The sequence below is a fragment of the Panthera onca genome, chromosome A1, assembly GCF_046562875.1.
Source record: "Panthera onca isolate mPanOnc1 chromosome A1, mPanOnc1 haplotype 2, whole genome shotgun sequence".
NCBI classification, from domain to species: domain Eukaryota; kingdom Metazoa; phylum Chordata; class Mammalia; order Carnivora; family Felidae; genus Panthera; species Panthera onca.
In genome coordinates, this window is record NC_138339.1 from 107,354,298 (window position 1) to 107,370,866 (window position 16,569).

The 16,569-nt window shown below is 35.1% G+C and overlaps 1 protein-coding gene across 2 annotated transcripts in view; it reads right to left on the reverse strand.

Moving 5' to 3' along the window:
- CWC27 (CWC27 spliceosome associated cyclophilin) overlaps window positions 1-16,569 on the reverse strand; it is a 201,397-nt gene that overhangs the window by 182,050 nt on the left and 2,778 nt on the right. For both annotated transcript variants that reach the window (XM_060635677.3, XM_060635678.3), the window contains exons 2-4: window positions 11,319-11,415; window positions 4,189-4,301; window positions 1,066-1,209 (exon numbers count right to left, since the gene is read on the reverse strand). In XM_060635677.3, coding sequence (XP_060491660.1) covers window positions 1,066-1,209; window positions 4,189-4,301; window positions 11,319-11,415 — 354 coding nt within the window. The remainder of the gene's footprint in view (window positions 1-1,065; window positions 1,210-4,188; window positions 4,302-11,318; window positions 11,416-16,569) is intronic.

Here is a 16,569-nt window from a genome sequence, read left to right on the forward strand (position 1 = left end):
TATCTTGTTTAATCCTCATAAACATACTAAATACAGGTCCTTATACTCCTTATCTAGAGAAGAACATTGAGATTCAAAGAAGTTACACAGCGACAGTGTTGGCCTTTCTGAATTCTCATCACTAAGCTATACTTTGTCTCCAGTGCGAAAGGTATATAATAGCAATTGTAAAAAGTGGTTCACTATGACAACCTAAATCTCATTTTATTATATGCTGTTACTTTTTTTTTTTTTTAATAACAGGAAGGAAAATCGTTGAACATCAGATAACCTGTGCTGGAGTGGTTCAAATGTGCCAATGCTTATTTCTTAACCTACGTTGTTAAGTTTTAAGCAACAATACTGTACTACGTGTTTTCAGCATGAGTCCTTACATTCAACATTTCTCAGGAGTTTTAAAGCAATACCAGTTTTCCAGTTGTGCTCAGTTTGTTTTTTCCTCTTCATCATCAGAAAACCCAGTTTCATCTAGGCTGTGGGGAAACCATTCCTACTGAACCAGCAGAGGGAGCTGATACACTAGGGATATGTAACATGCCTAAGACTTAACACATGTGGGAATGTGGGAATTAGAAGAGAAAGTGAGAAAACAAAACGGTCAGAATCCTCCTTTAAACAAAACGGTTCAAAATTCTACGGAAGTGATATTCCCTCATATGATGCTAAACGTGAGCAGGATTAAATAGCTCCTATTCAAAGTAGTATTTCAGGTAAAAAGTTTTAATGTTAACACAATTTCCACTTTAAGGAAAACTTAAAACTACTAAATCTTGTTACCTAGATAATGCCTAGGTTTCTAAGAATGTAGAAATAATATTAGCTGAGTGATGCATTAGCTAATACCATCGGTATGTTTTAGAAAAAGGAAAATTTTAAAGTTATAATCAATGACTTATTTGAAACATACACACATAAAGTTCAGATGGTCCTTCATAGCTCACTGTGGATATATTCCACCATTTTTAGAAATAATAAAAAAATAACCCAGGGAATATTTTTATGAGGGCAACTCCTAGATAAGTTGGCCATATGTATCATAGAAGCTGAAGATAACTGGACACAAACCTTTCCAAAAATGGTGTGCTTATTGTTAAGTTCATCTGCTCGACCCAGTGTAAAGAAGAATTGGCTGCCATTATCGTGAGGACCAGCATTTGCCATGGCAACCAGCCCTCTCCGATTAAAACGTAACCGTGAGTGGAATTCATCCTGAAGCATTAAAAAAAAAAAAAAAAAAAAAGTTTAGTGAATGATCTCAGTTATAAGGACCTTCATAGTCAGTAAACAAGGTTCTATACAACTTCTAATCAAAAATGCTACAGTTTTATTTAACTGATTTTCTTTTCTTTTTTTTTTTTTTTTAAATGTTTATTTTTGAGAGAGAGAGTGAGACAGAGTGTGAGTCGGGGAGGGCCAGAGAGAGGGAGACACAGAATCGGAAGCAGGCTCCAGGCTCTGAGCTGTCAGCACAGAGCCCGACGTGGGGCTCGAACTCATGGACAGTGAGATCATGACCTGAGCTGAAGTCGGACGCCCAACCGACTGAGCCACCCAGGCGCCCCAAACTGATTTTCAAGTATAAGCAAATCCAGTATTTATTCCCTCGATGCTATTAAACTTGACTTCACTAGCCTGGAAGTTATCTTCTAAATATACACAACCACAAATTTAGCCTATTTTATGGGAAAGCTGCCCATATTTACACAGAAGAAGACATTCAAAGGGTAAGTGATTTCAAACTCATTCCCCTTTTCTTCACATCCCTCAAAGTAATCTAACTTTTTAGAACCTTCTATTTTTTTCTCCAAAAAAACCTACCTTTGAATCACGGCAGAGTCTTCAACTACTGCCCTTCCCCACTCTGTTCTAAAGGTCATGAAAAAATTGCTTTCTTCTTGGTTTTTAGTTCAAGGAAACTACTATAAATTGTTTTACTCTGTTTTTTACAGGTCTTTGTTAAATCTTTTCTGAACAAGCACTGGTCCCATTTGCCAGTTTTCCAAAGAGCAAGAGCAAGCCTTTCTAAGGTGAATTTCTTGCTATGGGAGGGCTCCATAACCTACATTAGTCTCTCTGTTAACAGAATTTCATTCCAGGCCTGATGCTAGACTCATTTATAATATAGCCATGTTATGTAATCAGTGCTTTTCAGAAAGAAAGTTATTTTTCCTTAATAAATAATTGTCAAAGATTTGAACTCAAAGAGTCCTAACTCTGTATACCCCATGAAAAATGACCTAACTGAAAAACTTAACAAAGTAACCATATTACCTGGACATAATAGGCAAAAATCTCAATTTAGAAGGAAATTGTCAAAAAGAGCTATTCTGTTACACTGAATAACAGAATAAAGGAATGCTTCCTACTAGATGGAAGCTCCAAAATCCGGAGACATCTCAATTTGGTAAAATACAAAATAGTTTTTATAGTGACATTTGAGACTTTTTTATTATAACCATTCCTCATTTTCTAAGGCCATTATCATCTGGAAATTAAAGCAAACAGTTCAAGTGTTGTTCTCAAGAATCACACAGTGACCCAGTAAAAAATTAAAAGAAACTCCAGACCCTCTATCTCATTAGTAAAAACATGATGTCTTCAAAAATTCTCTTACCTCAAGAACTAATGATGTTTACTCATTCAAAGAACATGATATTAGCACCATCAGATAAAAAAAAAACAACAACATTTAGTGTTTACTTGAACCCTCTGTGATTTTAATACCTTAACTAGGACATTAACTCTTTTTTTCTTTTTAGTTCTGTGTTGGCAGTTAACAAATCACTCACCTATTCTTTTTTTAATTTTTTTTAAATGTTTATTCATTTCTGAGAGAGTGAGAGAGAGAGAGAGAGCGCACACACACAAGCAGGGGAGGGGCAGAGAGAGAGAGATGGAGACACGGAATCTGAAGCAGGCTCCAGGGTCTGAGCTGTCAGCACAGAGCCTGCCTGCTGCGGGGCTCAGAACTCACAAGCTGAGCCGTAAGATCATGACCTGAGCCAAAATCAGATGCTTAACAGACTGAGCCACCCAGGTGCCCCATCACTGACCTATTTTTGATTAATACACTTTTTTCTAACACTTTTTATGCTAATTCTTTCTTCTGTCCCTTTGTGATTTCCTGTTGTGTAATGCATTTTCCACTACAGGGGTCTACTGTGCACAATTAAGAATGAATTCTGCATTGGACCAAATTGTGTCTCCCCAGAATTCATAGGTTGAAGCTGTAACCCCTAGTGTGACTGTATTAGAGACAGGGCCTATGAAGAGATAATAAAGGATAAATGATGTCGTAAGTGTGAAGCCCTAATCCAATAGCGGTGATGTCCTTATAAAAAGAGGGAGACACCAGAGCTCACTCTCTTTACCATGTAAAGACACAGCAAGCAGGCAGCCGTTGACAAGCCAGGAAGAGAACCTTCCCCAGAAATTGAATGCCAGCAAGCTGATCTGTACTTCCTAGCCTCCAGAACTGTGACAAACAAATCCCTGTTGTTTAAGTCACCTTGTCAATGGTATTTTGTTGTAACAGTCCAAGCAGATTAATATAAATTCCATACAGTATTAAATAAAATATTTTAAAATAAAATGGCATATGAAATGTTCTAAAACCTTTTTACAGAGTTGTAGATATCAGATACAGTCAGCTATCAAGAATTATGTTATGTAGGGGCGCCTGGGTGGCGCAGTCGGTTAAGCGTCCGACTTCATTCAGGTCACGATCTCGCGGTCCGTGAGTTCGAGCCCCGCGTCAGGCTCTGGGCTGACGGCTCGGAGCCTGGAGCCTGTTTCAGATTCTGTGTCTCCCTCTCTCTCTGCCCCTCTCCCATTCATGCTCTGTCTCTCTCTGTCCCAAAAATAAATAAAAAACGTTGAAAAAAAAAAAATTAAAAAAAAAAAAAAAGAATTATGTTATGTAGTCTTTTTTTCTGACTCACATTTTCCTTACTACCACCATTAGCTCTACCTGAATTCAATCTAGCAAAAAATTAGCAATAAGACAACTCTGAAAGAATGCTTGATAGGGTAAGTGCTGCTCTTATCCCTTATAATCCCAAACATGTGATAAATACCAGATTTTGTGCAGTAATGTGAAATGTAGTTTTTTCACCAGGGGCACAGTGATTTTCAATTAAGGAATCCAAATTGATTTGCAAATAAATAACAATAAAAATTCAGTCTCACCTTGAATGGGGCTCCATAGATAGACTCTCCACCAGTCCCTGTGCCAGTAGGATCTCCCCCTTGGACTATGAAACCAGGTACAACTCTATGAAAAATGGTGTTGTCATAATATGCTGAAAGAAATTTAAAATAATTTAGCAAAGTCTAAAGTGAAGTATATAGCTTTCAGAGCTAATATAATTAGAGTCACAAGATTCCCCCCCGCCCCCCCAGAATGCTAAATAGGCTCCTAAACCCAAACCTTTTCTTCCCTACTTATTATAAAATGCCTACTCAAAACAGCACAATTTCTACAAAAAAGCATGACTGTTGTTGTGTTGTACTTATTTCCAGGAGTCTCTCAAATTGCATTACAGTTTATACATAAATATATTATTTGGAAGCTATTAATATACAAGAGAGATCACATATGATCTCCTAATAGTACTTATTATCGGGAACCTAAAATCACGAGGGAGACTTCACCAAGGAAAAGAAGTTGCATGTGGGAGAAGCATGGCATCTCAGTGAGGTAAATCATAAGCAAAGAAGTTGTTGAGAGCAAAATGGCAAAAATTAGGGTTTGACTGAATCAGGGAGTTTATATTAAGAAGTAGCAACAATGGACAATATGAATAAGAAAAGATTCTCAATATCATTAGTCATTAGGGAAATGCTAATCAAAACCACAATGAATACCACATCACACCCACTAGGATGGCTATCATCCAAAGGAAAGGAAAATAGCAAGTGTTAGTGAGGAGGTGGTGAAACTGGAGCCTTGTACATTGCGTGTTGGGTTGTAAAATGATACAGGCACTGTGGAAAAGTTTGATGGCTCTACAAAATTTAAACACAGAATTATCCATGAATCTTACTTCTATGAATATATCCACCCCCCAAACTGAAAACAGGTACTAAACAAATACTTGTATATGAATGTTCACAGCAATGCCGTTCGCAACTGCAAAAGGAAGAAACAATCCAGATGTCCATCAATGAGTGAATGAATAAACAAGATGAGGTATTTACATACAGTGGAAGATTACTCAAAGAAGGGAATGAAATACTGATATGCACTACAACATAGATGAAGCTCAAAACTATGCTATGTGAAAGAAGCCACACACAAAAAGTCATATATTATATGATTCCATTTATATGAAACATCCAGAATAGGTAAATCCATAGAGATGGAAAACAGATTGGTGGTTGTCAGGGGAGGAGAGAGGGGAGAAGTGGAAGTGATTGCTTAATGAGTAGTTTTCTTTTGGGATAATAAAACTGTTTTGGAACTAGACAGAGGTGCTGGTTGTGTAACATAGCAAATATACTAAATATCATTGAATTGTCTTTGAAATGATTACTTTCATGTTATGTACATTTCACCTCTTTTATAAAAGATCCCTGAATGAAAGGAAAAAAAAATTATTTTTATCTCACCCAAACTAGTTTTGAACTTATATGAACTAATCAGGTGAGTACAAGAGGAAAATTTATGTAGAATATAGGTGTAGCCCTGAAGTAAGTGCTGGATAAACAGACTCTATTATTGTTGTAAAATCAAACAAAACCCAACTATCAACAGACTAGACTGAGGTGGAGTCAATTACTGAGTGTAGGCCTAGCTCAGTCACACGCTGAGGCTCGCAAAGAGAAAGATGGGAAAAGCAGAATTTCCTGAAAGCTTCGCTGAGCCTGCAGAACTGCCTGACATCAGTTTTCTTGTCGTCGTACAGGATTATGAATGTCTTTATTATGTAAATAACATTGAAAGGAGTCTTTTCCTACTTGCACCTGAACACAGCCTAAGTCATATAATGACAAATACAAATCAAGTGCCTACCGTGGGCCAGGCACTGTACTGAAAAATTACTGATAGAATTCATGAGGTACCTATTACATAGATACTCAGTGACACTTCATAAGTCAAAACAAGAATGTGGTTTATCATAATTCATAAAGTACTATGATATAGTGGCTTGCAGGCACCCTCATAATTATTTACATTTGCAAGATATAACTGAATATAAAATCCATATTTTAAAAAATCTAATATGTAATCTAACAACTGTATCCAGTATAGAGGATAGATAGGAAGAAGTAGACAGGAGAAACAACTGATTTTTTCAAACCCTTCTCCCAGTGAAGTTGTTGGGCTGTGTGCGCAAGAGGTCTCCAGTGCAAACAAGTGCTCCTTGGTTACAAATAGAAACTAAAAACTAAGAGGTCTAAAAGTATCTCTCCTATACCCTTAAGTAACCATTTATTCAGGTTAACTCTGTATGCAGCATGCAGGAGGAGTTCTGAGTCTTGGCTTTTGCTAGCTGAGAAGCCTTAAACTCCACTTATTTTTTCCCTCTTTTTATTTTTTTTACATTTATTTCGAGAGAAACAGAAATAATGCGAGTGGGGAAGGGGCAGGGAGAAGGAGAGAGAAAGAATCCCAAAGAGCCTCCGCACAGCTAGCGCAAAGCCCAACTCTAGGATCAAACTCACAGAATTGTGAGATTACGACCTGAGCCTAGACCTGAGCCTAAACCAACACCGACAGTAGCATGCTTAACTGACTGAGAGCCACACAGATGCCCCTCTTTTTTTTTCCCTCTGTTTAAATCACTGGGATACAATTGACATTTAACATCACATTGGTTTCAGGTGGACAACATAATGATTTACTATTTGCATATATTGTGAAATAATCACCATAATAAGTCTAGTTAACATCCATCACCTCACATAGTAACAAATTCCTTTTTCTTGCAATGAGAACTTTTAAGATCTACTTTCTCGGCAACTTCCAAATATGCAATACAGCATTATTAACTATCATCCACATGCTGTACACATAATTTTCTCATTATAAAATTAATATTATAAATTAATTCACTGTGTTCTGAAGACTAAATAAGATAATGTGGAGGCAATCTATAAACTTTCAAGTTCAACACAAATGTGAGGTCAAACTTTAATATTTTCGTTTAAATTCTATTTCGTTTAAATATGCAACATGACCCAGTCTACATCAGAAAATGATAATAATCCTTTAGGTCCATAATATGCAACCAATCAACTTTTTTTTTTATCAGATCTGCTTTTTCAAAAGATCAAACTCCCAGTATAGAGAATAGACTAGAAGGAAGTGACAAGGCTGGAGGGACAGGGAGCAACTATTGTCCCAAGAGTAAACCATGACTGTGACTTCTACTGAGAGGTACATACTTAAGAATTCTCTAGAATAAGACTCAGAAATCTATTAGATGTGAGGGAAGGGGGATATGAAAGAGATCTTTATTATTTGTGCTTTCCAATTTTAAAATAACCCATCTTACTCCTTTTTCCTATTAAATCTTTTAGTGATACTGGCTTTTTACTTTAAGCTTTTCCTTTTTATATTCCTAATTATATTCCTGTTGGATGAATGAAATTATAATACCATATATACTGAGTAGGAATTTTCTATAATTACTCTACACCATAATTTTATAATCTACCATGGCTAAAATTTCAAAATTCTACAAAATCTCCATATCCATCATTTCTATTTCCATGTAACTTATTCATATCACTGCTGACAATGCATTTATGGTTGTCTTTATAGTTTACTATGTACTATAATAGATTTTGTGGCATGCAATAATGTTTATTTGACTTTCTTCTTAAATGTTTTTATGTATCATTTCCATAAGTATTGTGAAGAAAGTGATTTTCTCATTTCATTATGTCTGGTAATATCTTCCTAAATTTTCTCCACTATTGAAGAAAGACATTTTCATGTATCTTAAATATGAAATAAAGTTCCTATTTGGCCTCTGTGGTTCCGGTATTTGCCATTAGAGTTTTTATTTCTGGCTGTACAATGTATGGGTATCATGGTACACTTTATCTAATTATATTTCTACCGAGTACCATATAGAAATTTACATTTGCACTTTTAAGTGATTTATGTATATTTTTCTAGAATCTGGTGTTTGTGTTTAATTTTATAAACATTATCATTAATCACTTTTTATTTATAACTCCTTTTGTTGCCTGTCTGCCCTGTTTATTTTGGCCTCTTTGGATTTTTTGAAACAAATATTTTAGTTTTATAAAGGTATTTCTTTTAACCTCTTAATTTATACTTATGTTGGTCACTTCTAAAGAATAGGAGGTAGGGGATAAAGATGACTGATAAAGAATAGACCTTTTTTTAACTTTTTTTAAATTATTATTTTAGAGAGAGAGAGAGAGAGAGAGAAAGAACAAGTGGAGAAGAAAGGCCGAAGGAAAGAGAAGAATCTCAAGCAAGCTCTGCTTGGAGCCTGGAACCCAATGTGGGGCTCAATCCATGACCCTGGGATCATGACCCAAACTGAAATCAAGAGTCAGATGCTTAACCAACAGAGCCACTCAAACACCTCAAGAATAGATCTTTAAGAGTAAATCTGAGGTAAAATAGAAATAAAGAAATTAATAGTCACATAAAGCATAAAAAATTTGATTCTCTTAACTACTTCTCTTTCTGCTTCCCACTTTGTTTTGCCAACCTAAAATTTTACTCCTTTCTCATACTTCAGAGGAACCAACAAAACTATCAAAAGCAACAAGCTTCCCTTTCCTTCTTTTTTAACCTATTTTTTAAAAATTTCACTCACCTTTAAATATTCACCTAACTATTCCACAAAACCTGAAATCCAAGAGTAAGACTGTGTAATTCTAGATCTTTCATTTCTATAAAAACTAAAGACATCCCCCAGACACCAGAATGACAAATTCTGTATGTGGAGTCTAAAAAAGTTAAACTCATAGAACTGGAGAGTAAAATGGTGGTTGCCAGGTGCTGGCAGGTGGGAGAAATCAGGATATGTTGGTCAAAAGGTATAAATTTTCAAATATAAAACGAATAACTTCTGGGGATTCAATGTACAACATGGTGAGTATAGTTAATAATACTGTATTGTATCCTTGCAGTTTGCTAAGAAAAAAGATCTCAAGTGTTCTCACTACACACACACACACACACACACACACACTCGTAACTGTGAGGTGACGGATACGTTACTTAACTTGATTGTGATAATCATTTCAGTGTATATGTATAGTACACACTTGTACACCTTTTAAAAAATCATGTACAACCTAAATATATACAATTTTTATTTGTCTATAATGCCTCAATAAAGCTGGGGGGAAAAAAGACTAAGAACTTCCGCTATGAACAGCATTTTAGTTGGGAGCCATATCTGGCTCCACCTTCCTAGTTTTTACTTATTTCTTTTTTAATTCTGGAAATCATCCCTTTTTGAAAAAAATACTGATATGAATGTTAAAAGATCTTGACATATCATGACTTGTTTAAGTAACAGAATTAGTGAATTAAATGAGGTTCTCCAAATTATATTTTAAAAACTTGACTTTATTTGGGAGTATCTTCATTTCAGTTAGCCTTCTCAGGCTTCTTGTTAGCGTTTGCAGTAATAATTCTCTCTCTCACCTGTTCAATTAAGAGAATTGCTGTAGTTATTTTTCTTTTGATTTTTCTATTCTCTTTCTCCACGTATTCTTCTATAGAGGGGAATAATTTTTGTTGTTCCAATTAAGTTTCATCATGACCTAACTTAAGAACTTTATTTCTTCTTCATTGTCATATTATATCCAGATGTTTTCTGTTTCTTCCATTCACCTGGTCATGGATTGTTAATTATCATTCATTCTTTCTAATGTTTTTGTACTTCCAGTCTTCCCCTGTAAAATTTGAGCTTTTGAGTCTTCAAAACTTCTTTCCAGAAACAAGTCTGACTTTTCTGTGTCTACTGTGTTTCTCGACTCTGTTGATAGTAATTTGAGGCTTCTCTGACTGTACTACCTGTCTGACTCAATTTCCTTCCTGCCTGCCATAGCAATTATTAATAATGGTCTTCACAGATGTCCTTCTCTTTTTCTTTTTTTTTTTTTTGCGGGGGGGAGGCTCTGGGTATTTTTATACCTTAAATCTTCCCCTGATAATTATCTATTTGTGTAATTATTATCTATTTGGAAAGCTCTAGCTGTACCCTTCTACTGGTTATATTGAATTATCTTTCACACCCTGCCTTTGACTCAAAATGCTGTTTTCTGATACTTAATTAACCTTGTCTGTCTCTACAAATCAGGTATAACTTAGAAAGACAATGATTTGCCATCACAGGAGATATATGAAACCATATGCAAAGTATTGTCAAAGCCAACAAGTTGCAAAAATGTTTAGAATGTTTAGTTCTATAAGGGAATATTCTGAAGGAGAAAACACTCAAGTGGATATAATTCTGCAAAGTTTACTGAAAGAAAAATAGTCAAATTGTGACTCAGTCTAAAAACAGACTAGAGACATCTATAATGACATCACTGAATCCTGGATGGAAGGCTTCGTGGAGAAAGCAGAATTTTGGACAGAGATTAAAAAGTGGGTAGACTTGTAAACAATAAGGAAGGAAAGAAAAAGTATTCCAAAAAGAAGACTGAGGACATGAAGGAGGTATGTGGATATGTGTGAAAGTGGAAACAAGAAGGAACTGCTCAGGAAATAAAATAATAGTCAACTGAAACCATATAGTTATTTAGTGCAATGAAACCAAGTTGAAAAGCTAGGAAGCTAAGCTGTCTGAGGATTCAAATACCAGATGAATAAATAAAAGGGTAAAGAGATTAGATAGAAAGACCAGGTAAAAGACAATCATAATCATGCAGGTGAAAGTCAAGGCAGTGTGGTTTAGCTATAGCTGACAGAGGAAGATTGGAGTAGAAAAGTCCACTAGTCATTTTGACATGTAAATTACAGCTAAGACAAGAGGAAATGGCTGGAATTCTAAATCTGACAGTCATTTGGAGAGAAGTAACAACTGAAGAGTAAAGACAGTGGAGAACTAGGGGCAATCATAGGGAGTACTCTTATTTAGAGGATGAAAGAAAGAAGTACAGAACAGGCAAGAAGATCAAAAAGGATCAAAGTTTTATTTGGTGAGATAAATTTCTCTGCTAAAGATATAAAGATTTATTTGAAAGACAATCTTTATCTCCTCTATCCATTTCCTGACACAACAGCTCAACACCGTATCATTCATACCCACTCCTATCACTCATTACCACTATTTAACAGCAGACTTCAATGTTGTGGAAAGATACACTTTTACCTTCCAAACAAAGCTGAATGAAATTTCTGCAAGCTTTGGGAGCTTCTTTTGACCACAACTCTATGTCAATATCTCCAGCTGTAGTTTTCAATAAAACCTATGGAAAGAATATAACATCATTATATTAAATTATCATTTTGGTTTAATAATCAGTTGAATTGCTGCTTAAAATGAAGCATCCATTAGTGAATTTCAATTTTAAAGTTAAAATTTTAAAAACTTGCTGGGCTTTTCTTGTTATACTAAAAAAATTATAACAGGGATATCACAGTCTTTTCAATAAGTGGTACTGAAAAAACTGGACAGCTACATGCAAAAGAATGACACTGGACTACTTTTCTTATACCATACATAAAAATAAATTCAAAATGGATTAAAGACCTAAATGTGAGACTTGAAGCCATAAAACTCCTAGAAGAAAAGGCAGACAGTAATTTCTTTGACATGGGCATTAGCAACATTTTCCTAGATATGTCTCCTCAGGCAAGAGCAACAAAAGCAAAAATAAACTACTGGGATTATACCAAAATAAAAAGCTTCTGCACAGCAAAGGTAACAATCAGCAAAATGAAAAGACAACCTAATGAATGTGAGAAGATATTTGCAAATGATATATATGATAAAGGGTTAATATAAAAAATATAAAGAACTTATACAACTCAATACCAAAAAAAAAAAAAAAAAAAAAAAAAAAACCCAAACAACACGATTAAAAATGGGTAGAGGACCTGAATAAACATTTTTCCAAAGAAGACATATAGATGGCTAACAGACACATAAAATGATGCTCAACATCATTACCAATGCAAATAATCAATGAAATGCAAATCAAAACCACAATGAGATATCACCTTAGACATATCATAATAGCTAGAATCAGAAAGACAAGAAATAACAAATGTTGTCAAGGATGTGGAGGAAAAGGAATCCTCATGCACTGTTGATGGGAATGCAAACTGGTGCAGCCACTGTGGAAAGCAGTACAGAGGTTACTTAAAAAATTAAAAATAGAATTACCATATAATTAACTCCACTACTGGGTATTTACCCTAAGAAAATAAAAACGCTAATTTGAAAAGATATATGCACCCCTGTGTTTATAGCAGCATAATTTACAATAGCCAAGATATGGATGCAACGCAAGTGTCTGTCCATAGATGAATGGATAAAGAAGTGGAATATATATAAATATACAGATATATAGATATAGATATAGATAGTATGTTTATATATACACACACATATATACACACACATATATATGTGTGTATATACGTATATATATACACACTGTATATACATATACATATATACACATATATATACATATATACGTATATACACACACACACATATATACACACACACACACACACATACACAATAGAATATTACTCAGCCATAAAAAGAATGAAATCTTGCCATTTGCAGCAACATGGATGGACATAGATGTTAAAATAATACTAAGTGAAACAAGTCAGACACAATAAGACAAATACCATGTTTTCACATGTATGTGGAATTTAAGAAACAAAGAAAAAAGACAAACTGCAGACTCTTAAAAACTAAGAACAAACTGGTGGTTGTCATAGGGGAGGCGGGGTTGAGACAGATAAAGGAGATTAAGAGTACATTTACTTTGATGACAGTGAAAATTGTACAAAATTATTGAATCCTTATACTGTTCACCTGTAACTAATATAACACTGTATGTTAACTATATTTCAGTAAAAATATTCATTCAGTACAAGTCATTATACCTTTATATCTTTCCTTTTTTTTTAATGTTTGTTTACTTTTGAGAGAGAGAGAGAGAGAGAGGCAGAATGCGAGTTGGGGAGGGGCAGGGAGAGGGAAACACAGAATCCGAAGCAGGCTCCAGGCTCAGAGCTGTCAGCCCAGAACCCATGGGGCTCAAAGTCATGAACTACAAGATCATGACCTGAGCTGAAGTCAGACATTTAACTGACTGAGCCATCCAGGCGCCCCTACATTTATATCTTCCAAACAGCAATTTCAGAAATAATTTAAGATTTAAGAAAAAGCAGCATATGCCTTTATTAATCAGAAAAACTTATTCATTTAAAAATCAGTCATTTAAACTTGCTTTAATTAAGAAAGTTTCTTGCAGCTTTCCTTCCAATAAAATTGGTATAGCAAATTAAGAAACTAAAGAACAATGAATCTATGAAATTGTGACACTATGAGACAATTTTACAATTATCTTTTTATATACCAACACTCTACTTGCTCGTTCAAAATCATGCAATTCCTAATTTAAAACAAAACATTCCTAATCTAATTCTGGGTTGTATATGTTACTAAAATGGTATGTCTTAAAATCATCATCTACAGTACATGGAATCCGTTCAAAGTCTCCTTTCTACCAGCTCATGAAGGTAAGGCCTTCTAACTTGGCACGGCATGAAACTATGTGTAAAATAAATACTCTATCATGACAAACCAACCCAGCTGGTTTCTCAGTTTCTTGAAAGGTATATATTTGGGATGCAAACTGAGTTGGCTGAATAACTCCCTAGACTGTATCTATAACAGTGGGTAATACCTTCTGGTTTTCCATGAAAACTGGTGTCCATCCCAATCTTAAAAGTACAGTATATCTCAAAAGACAATATCCTGTCCTACCTATTATCCCCTTGTATACTTGAAATAAAATGCTACTGTTAAAGGGACCCTTGACATGTCTTCCCTTCCTTGCAACTCTAATACAGTGATCTCCAACTTTTTCAGAGTGTGCATCCCTATTAGCGAAGAGGAAAAGGGAAGTGGGAAGGGAGGTAAGGAATTGGAACACAGAGTTCCCAAATAAGTACGTTTAAATACATGTAGTACTATATTACTCTAGTACTGAAAGAGTCACAGAAGATAAACATTTCAAAGCATTACATAAAAACAGTATTTTAAAATATTTCTTAATTTATTCTTCTTTACCAGTGGTATAATGAAACTTAAAAAAAAAAAAAACAACAGCTTTACTGACATATAATTCACATACCAAACAATTCACCCTTTTAAAGCATTTGTTAGTATAATCCAGACTTTTGCCACCACCACAATCTAATTCCAGAACATTTCCTCACCTGCAAAAGAAACCCTGTAACCCATTAGCAGTCACTCCCTATTTCTTCCTACTCATAGGCCCTGACAAACACTAATCTACTTTCTGTATCTATGAATTTGTCTATTGAATATTTCATAAAAATGGAATCATACAATGTGTGGCTTTTGGTATTTGGCTTCTTTCACTTAACATAATGTTGCTTTCAAATTGTAGAGATCCATCTTCCTGTTCTACTCACTTCGTTTTAAATGTCTTGAAAATGACAATGGCTTTATATTCTTACTGATAAATATGCCAAGGCACAATATACACTTAAGACAAAGTTCATCATTAACAATAAATAGAAATCCGTATTTCAAATAATTTTCATAATAATTTCTAATTTTTTACATACTTCCCATGTTGAGGCATCAGGTCTACCATTTTCTTGTGGTTTGCTTATGTTTACATTATTAATATTACTTTGAATATGAAATCTGTGAGGGCTGGTCTAGTTAATCCATATTAACAATGAAATGTAATCCATTTAGCATGATATTAGGAAAAATTACATCATGACATATAAAAAGTGACTAAGTAAATGAATTTATATGTTCCTTTTTATATATAAAAGATTACATTTAGGGGCGCCTGGGTGGCTCAGTCAGTTAGGCGTCCAACTTTGGCTCAGGTCATGATCTCACGGTTTGTGGGTTTGAGGCCTATGTCGGGCTCTATGCCGACAGCTCAGAGCCTGGAGCCTGCTTCAGATTCTCTGTCTCCCTCTCTCTCTGCTCCTCCCCCACTTATGCTGTTTCTCTCTGTCTCAAAAATAAAATAAAAACATTTAAAAAATATTTTAAAAAAGATTACATTTACACAAAGGAAACGATAAATGCAAGCAGAAGAATGTAGCTTTTCTCTTTGCATCTCATGATGGTTTTGCACAGTCTCTGAAGTGTGCACTCACTGGTTTAGAAACCACTACTCTAAAGAATAAACTAATGCACACCATCCCTCCCTTTACAGGTTCTAGAGTCAGCTGCTCAAATTCCAGTACTGACTGACCCTTGCACTTACAAAGGGTAAGGAAGTTTTTTACTTTGGACATGCTATCTAACATATCTGTGACTCAACTTTATTATCTAAAATAGGGAAAATAATATCCTCATAGGTTTCTTGTGAGAACAAAATGATTTATTATACATAGACTGCTTAGAACATTACCTGACAAATAGTAAATGTTCAAAAAATGGTAGCTACTATTGTTGTAATTATTCTTCTTCTATAATATTTTTGGCCATAGTCAACTTACACCCAGTAAAAAGAATGCATACACAGTTGGGCTACCTTGTTTACCAGAGTTTCTTACTCTTTCCACTGATAAGCTACTGAATTTATAAAGAAGGCACATGGCTCCTTCCTCCATACATTTCTTTTGGCCATCACTATTTTGTCAAGTATTGGTGCTCCCTTTCTTAAAGATTCAAAATAAGGCAATACTTTGATAATAAAATGTTTCTTTTTTTAAATTTTAATGTTTATTTGTTTATTTTTGAAACAGAGAGACAGAGCACAAGTGGGAAAGGGGCAGAAAGAGAGGGAGACACAGAATCAGAAGCAGACTCCAGGCTCTGAGCTGTCACAGCACAGAGCCCAACGCAGGGCACGAACTCATGAACCATGAGATCATGGAGCCACAATAAATGTTTATTCGTAAGAAACGTTTTATTGGGGCGCCTGGGTGGCTCAGTCGGCTAAGTGTCCAACTTCATTGTGGCTCAGGTCATGAGCCACAGGATCATGAGCTCCCAGTGCCACAGGATCAAGCCCTTAGTGGGGCTCTGTGCTGGGTGTGGGGATTAGGATTCTCTCTCTCCCTCTCCCTGCCCCTCCCCCACTCACTCATGCTCTCTCTCTCTTTCTCTCTCTCTCTCAAAAAAAGAGAATATTAATATGCAATTTAAATTAAGTGATCATAATACATAGAAATTTCATCTTGAGTGTATAAAGACATTTCTATCAAGTGGTACATTTCTGTGTGTCATCTTCAGAGGCCAGAATTACAACAAAACACAGCACAACTTATAAACAACCACTGATATGATAAGTCAATTACTTCCCAGGTTGATACTATGCTCTTTGAAGGGAGGAACTTTGTCCCATTTATTCTGAATATCTCTTAATCCT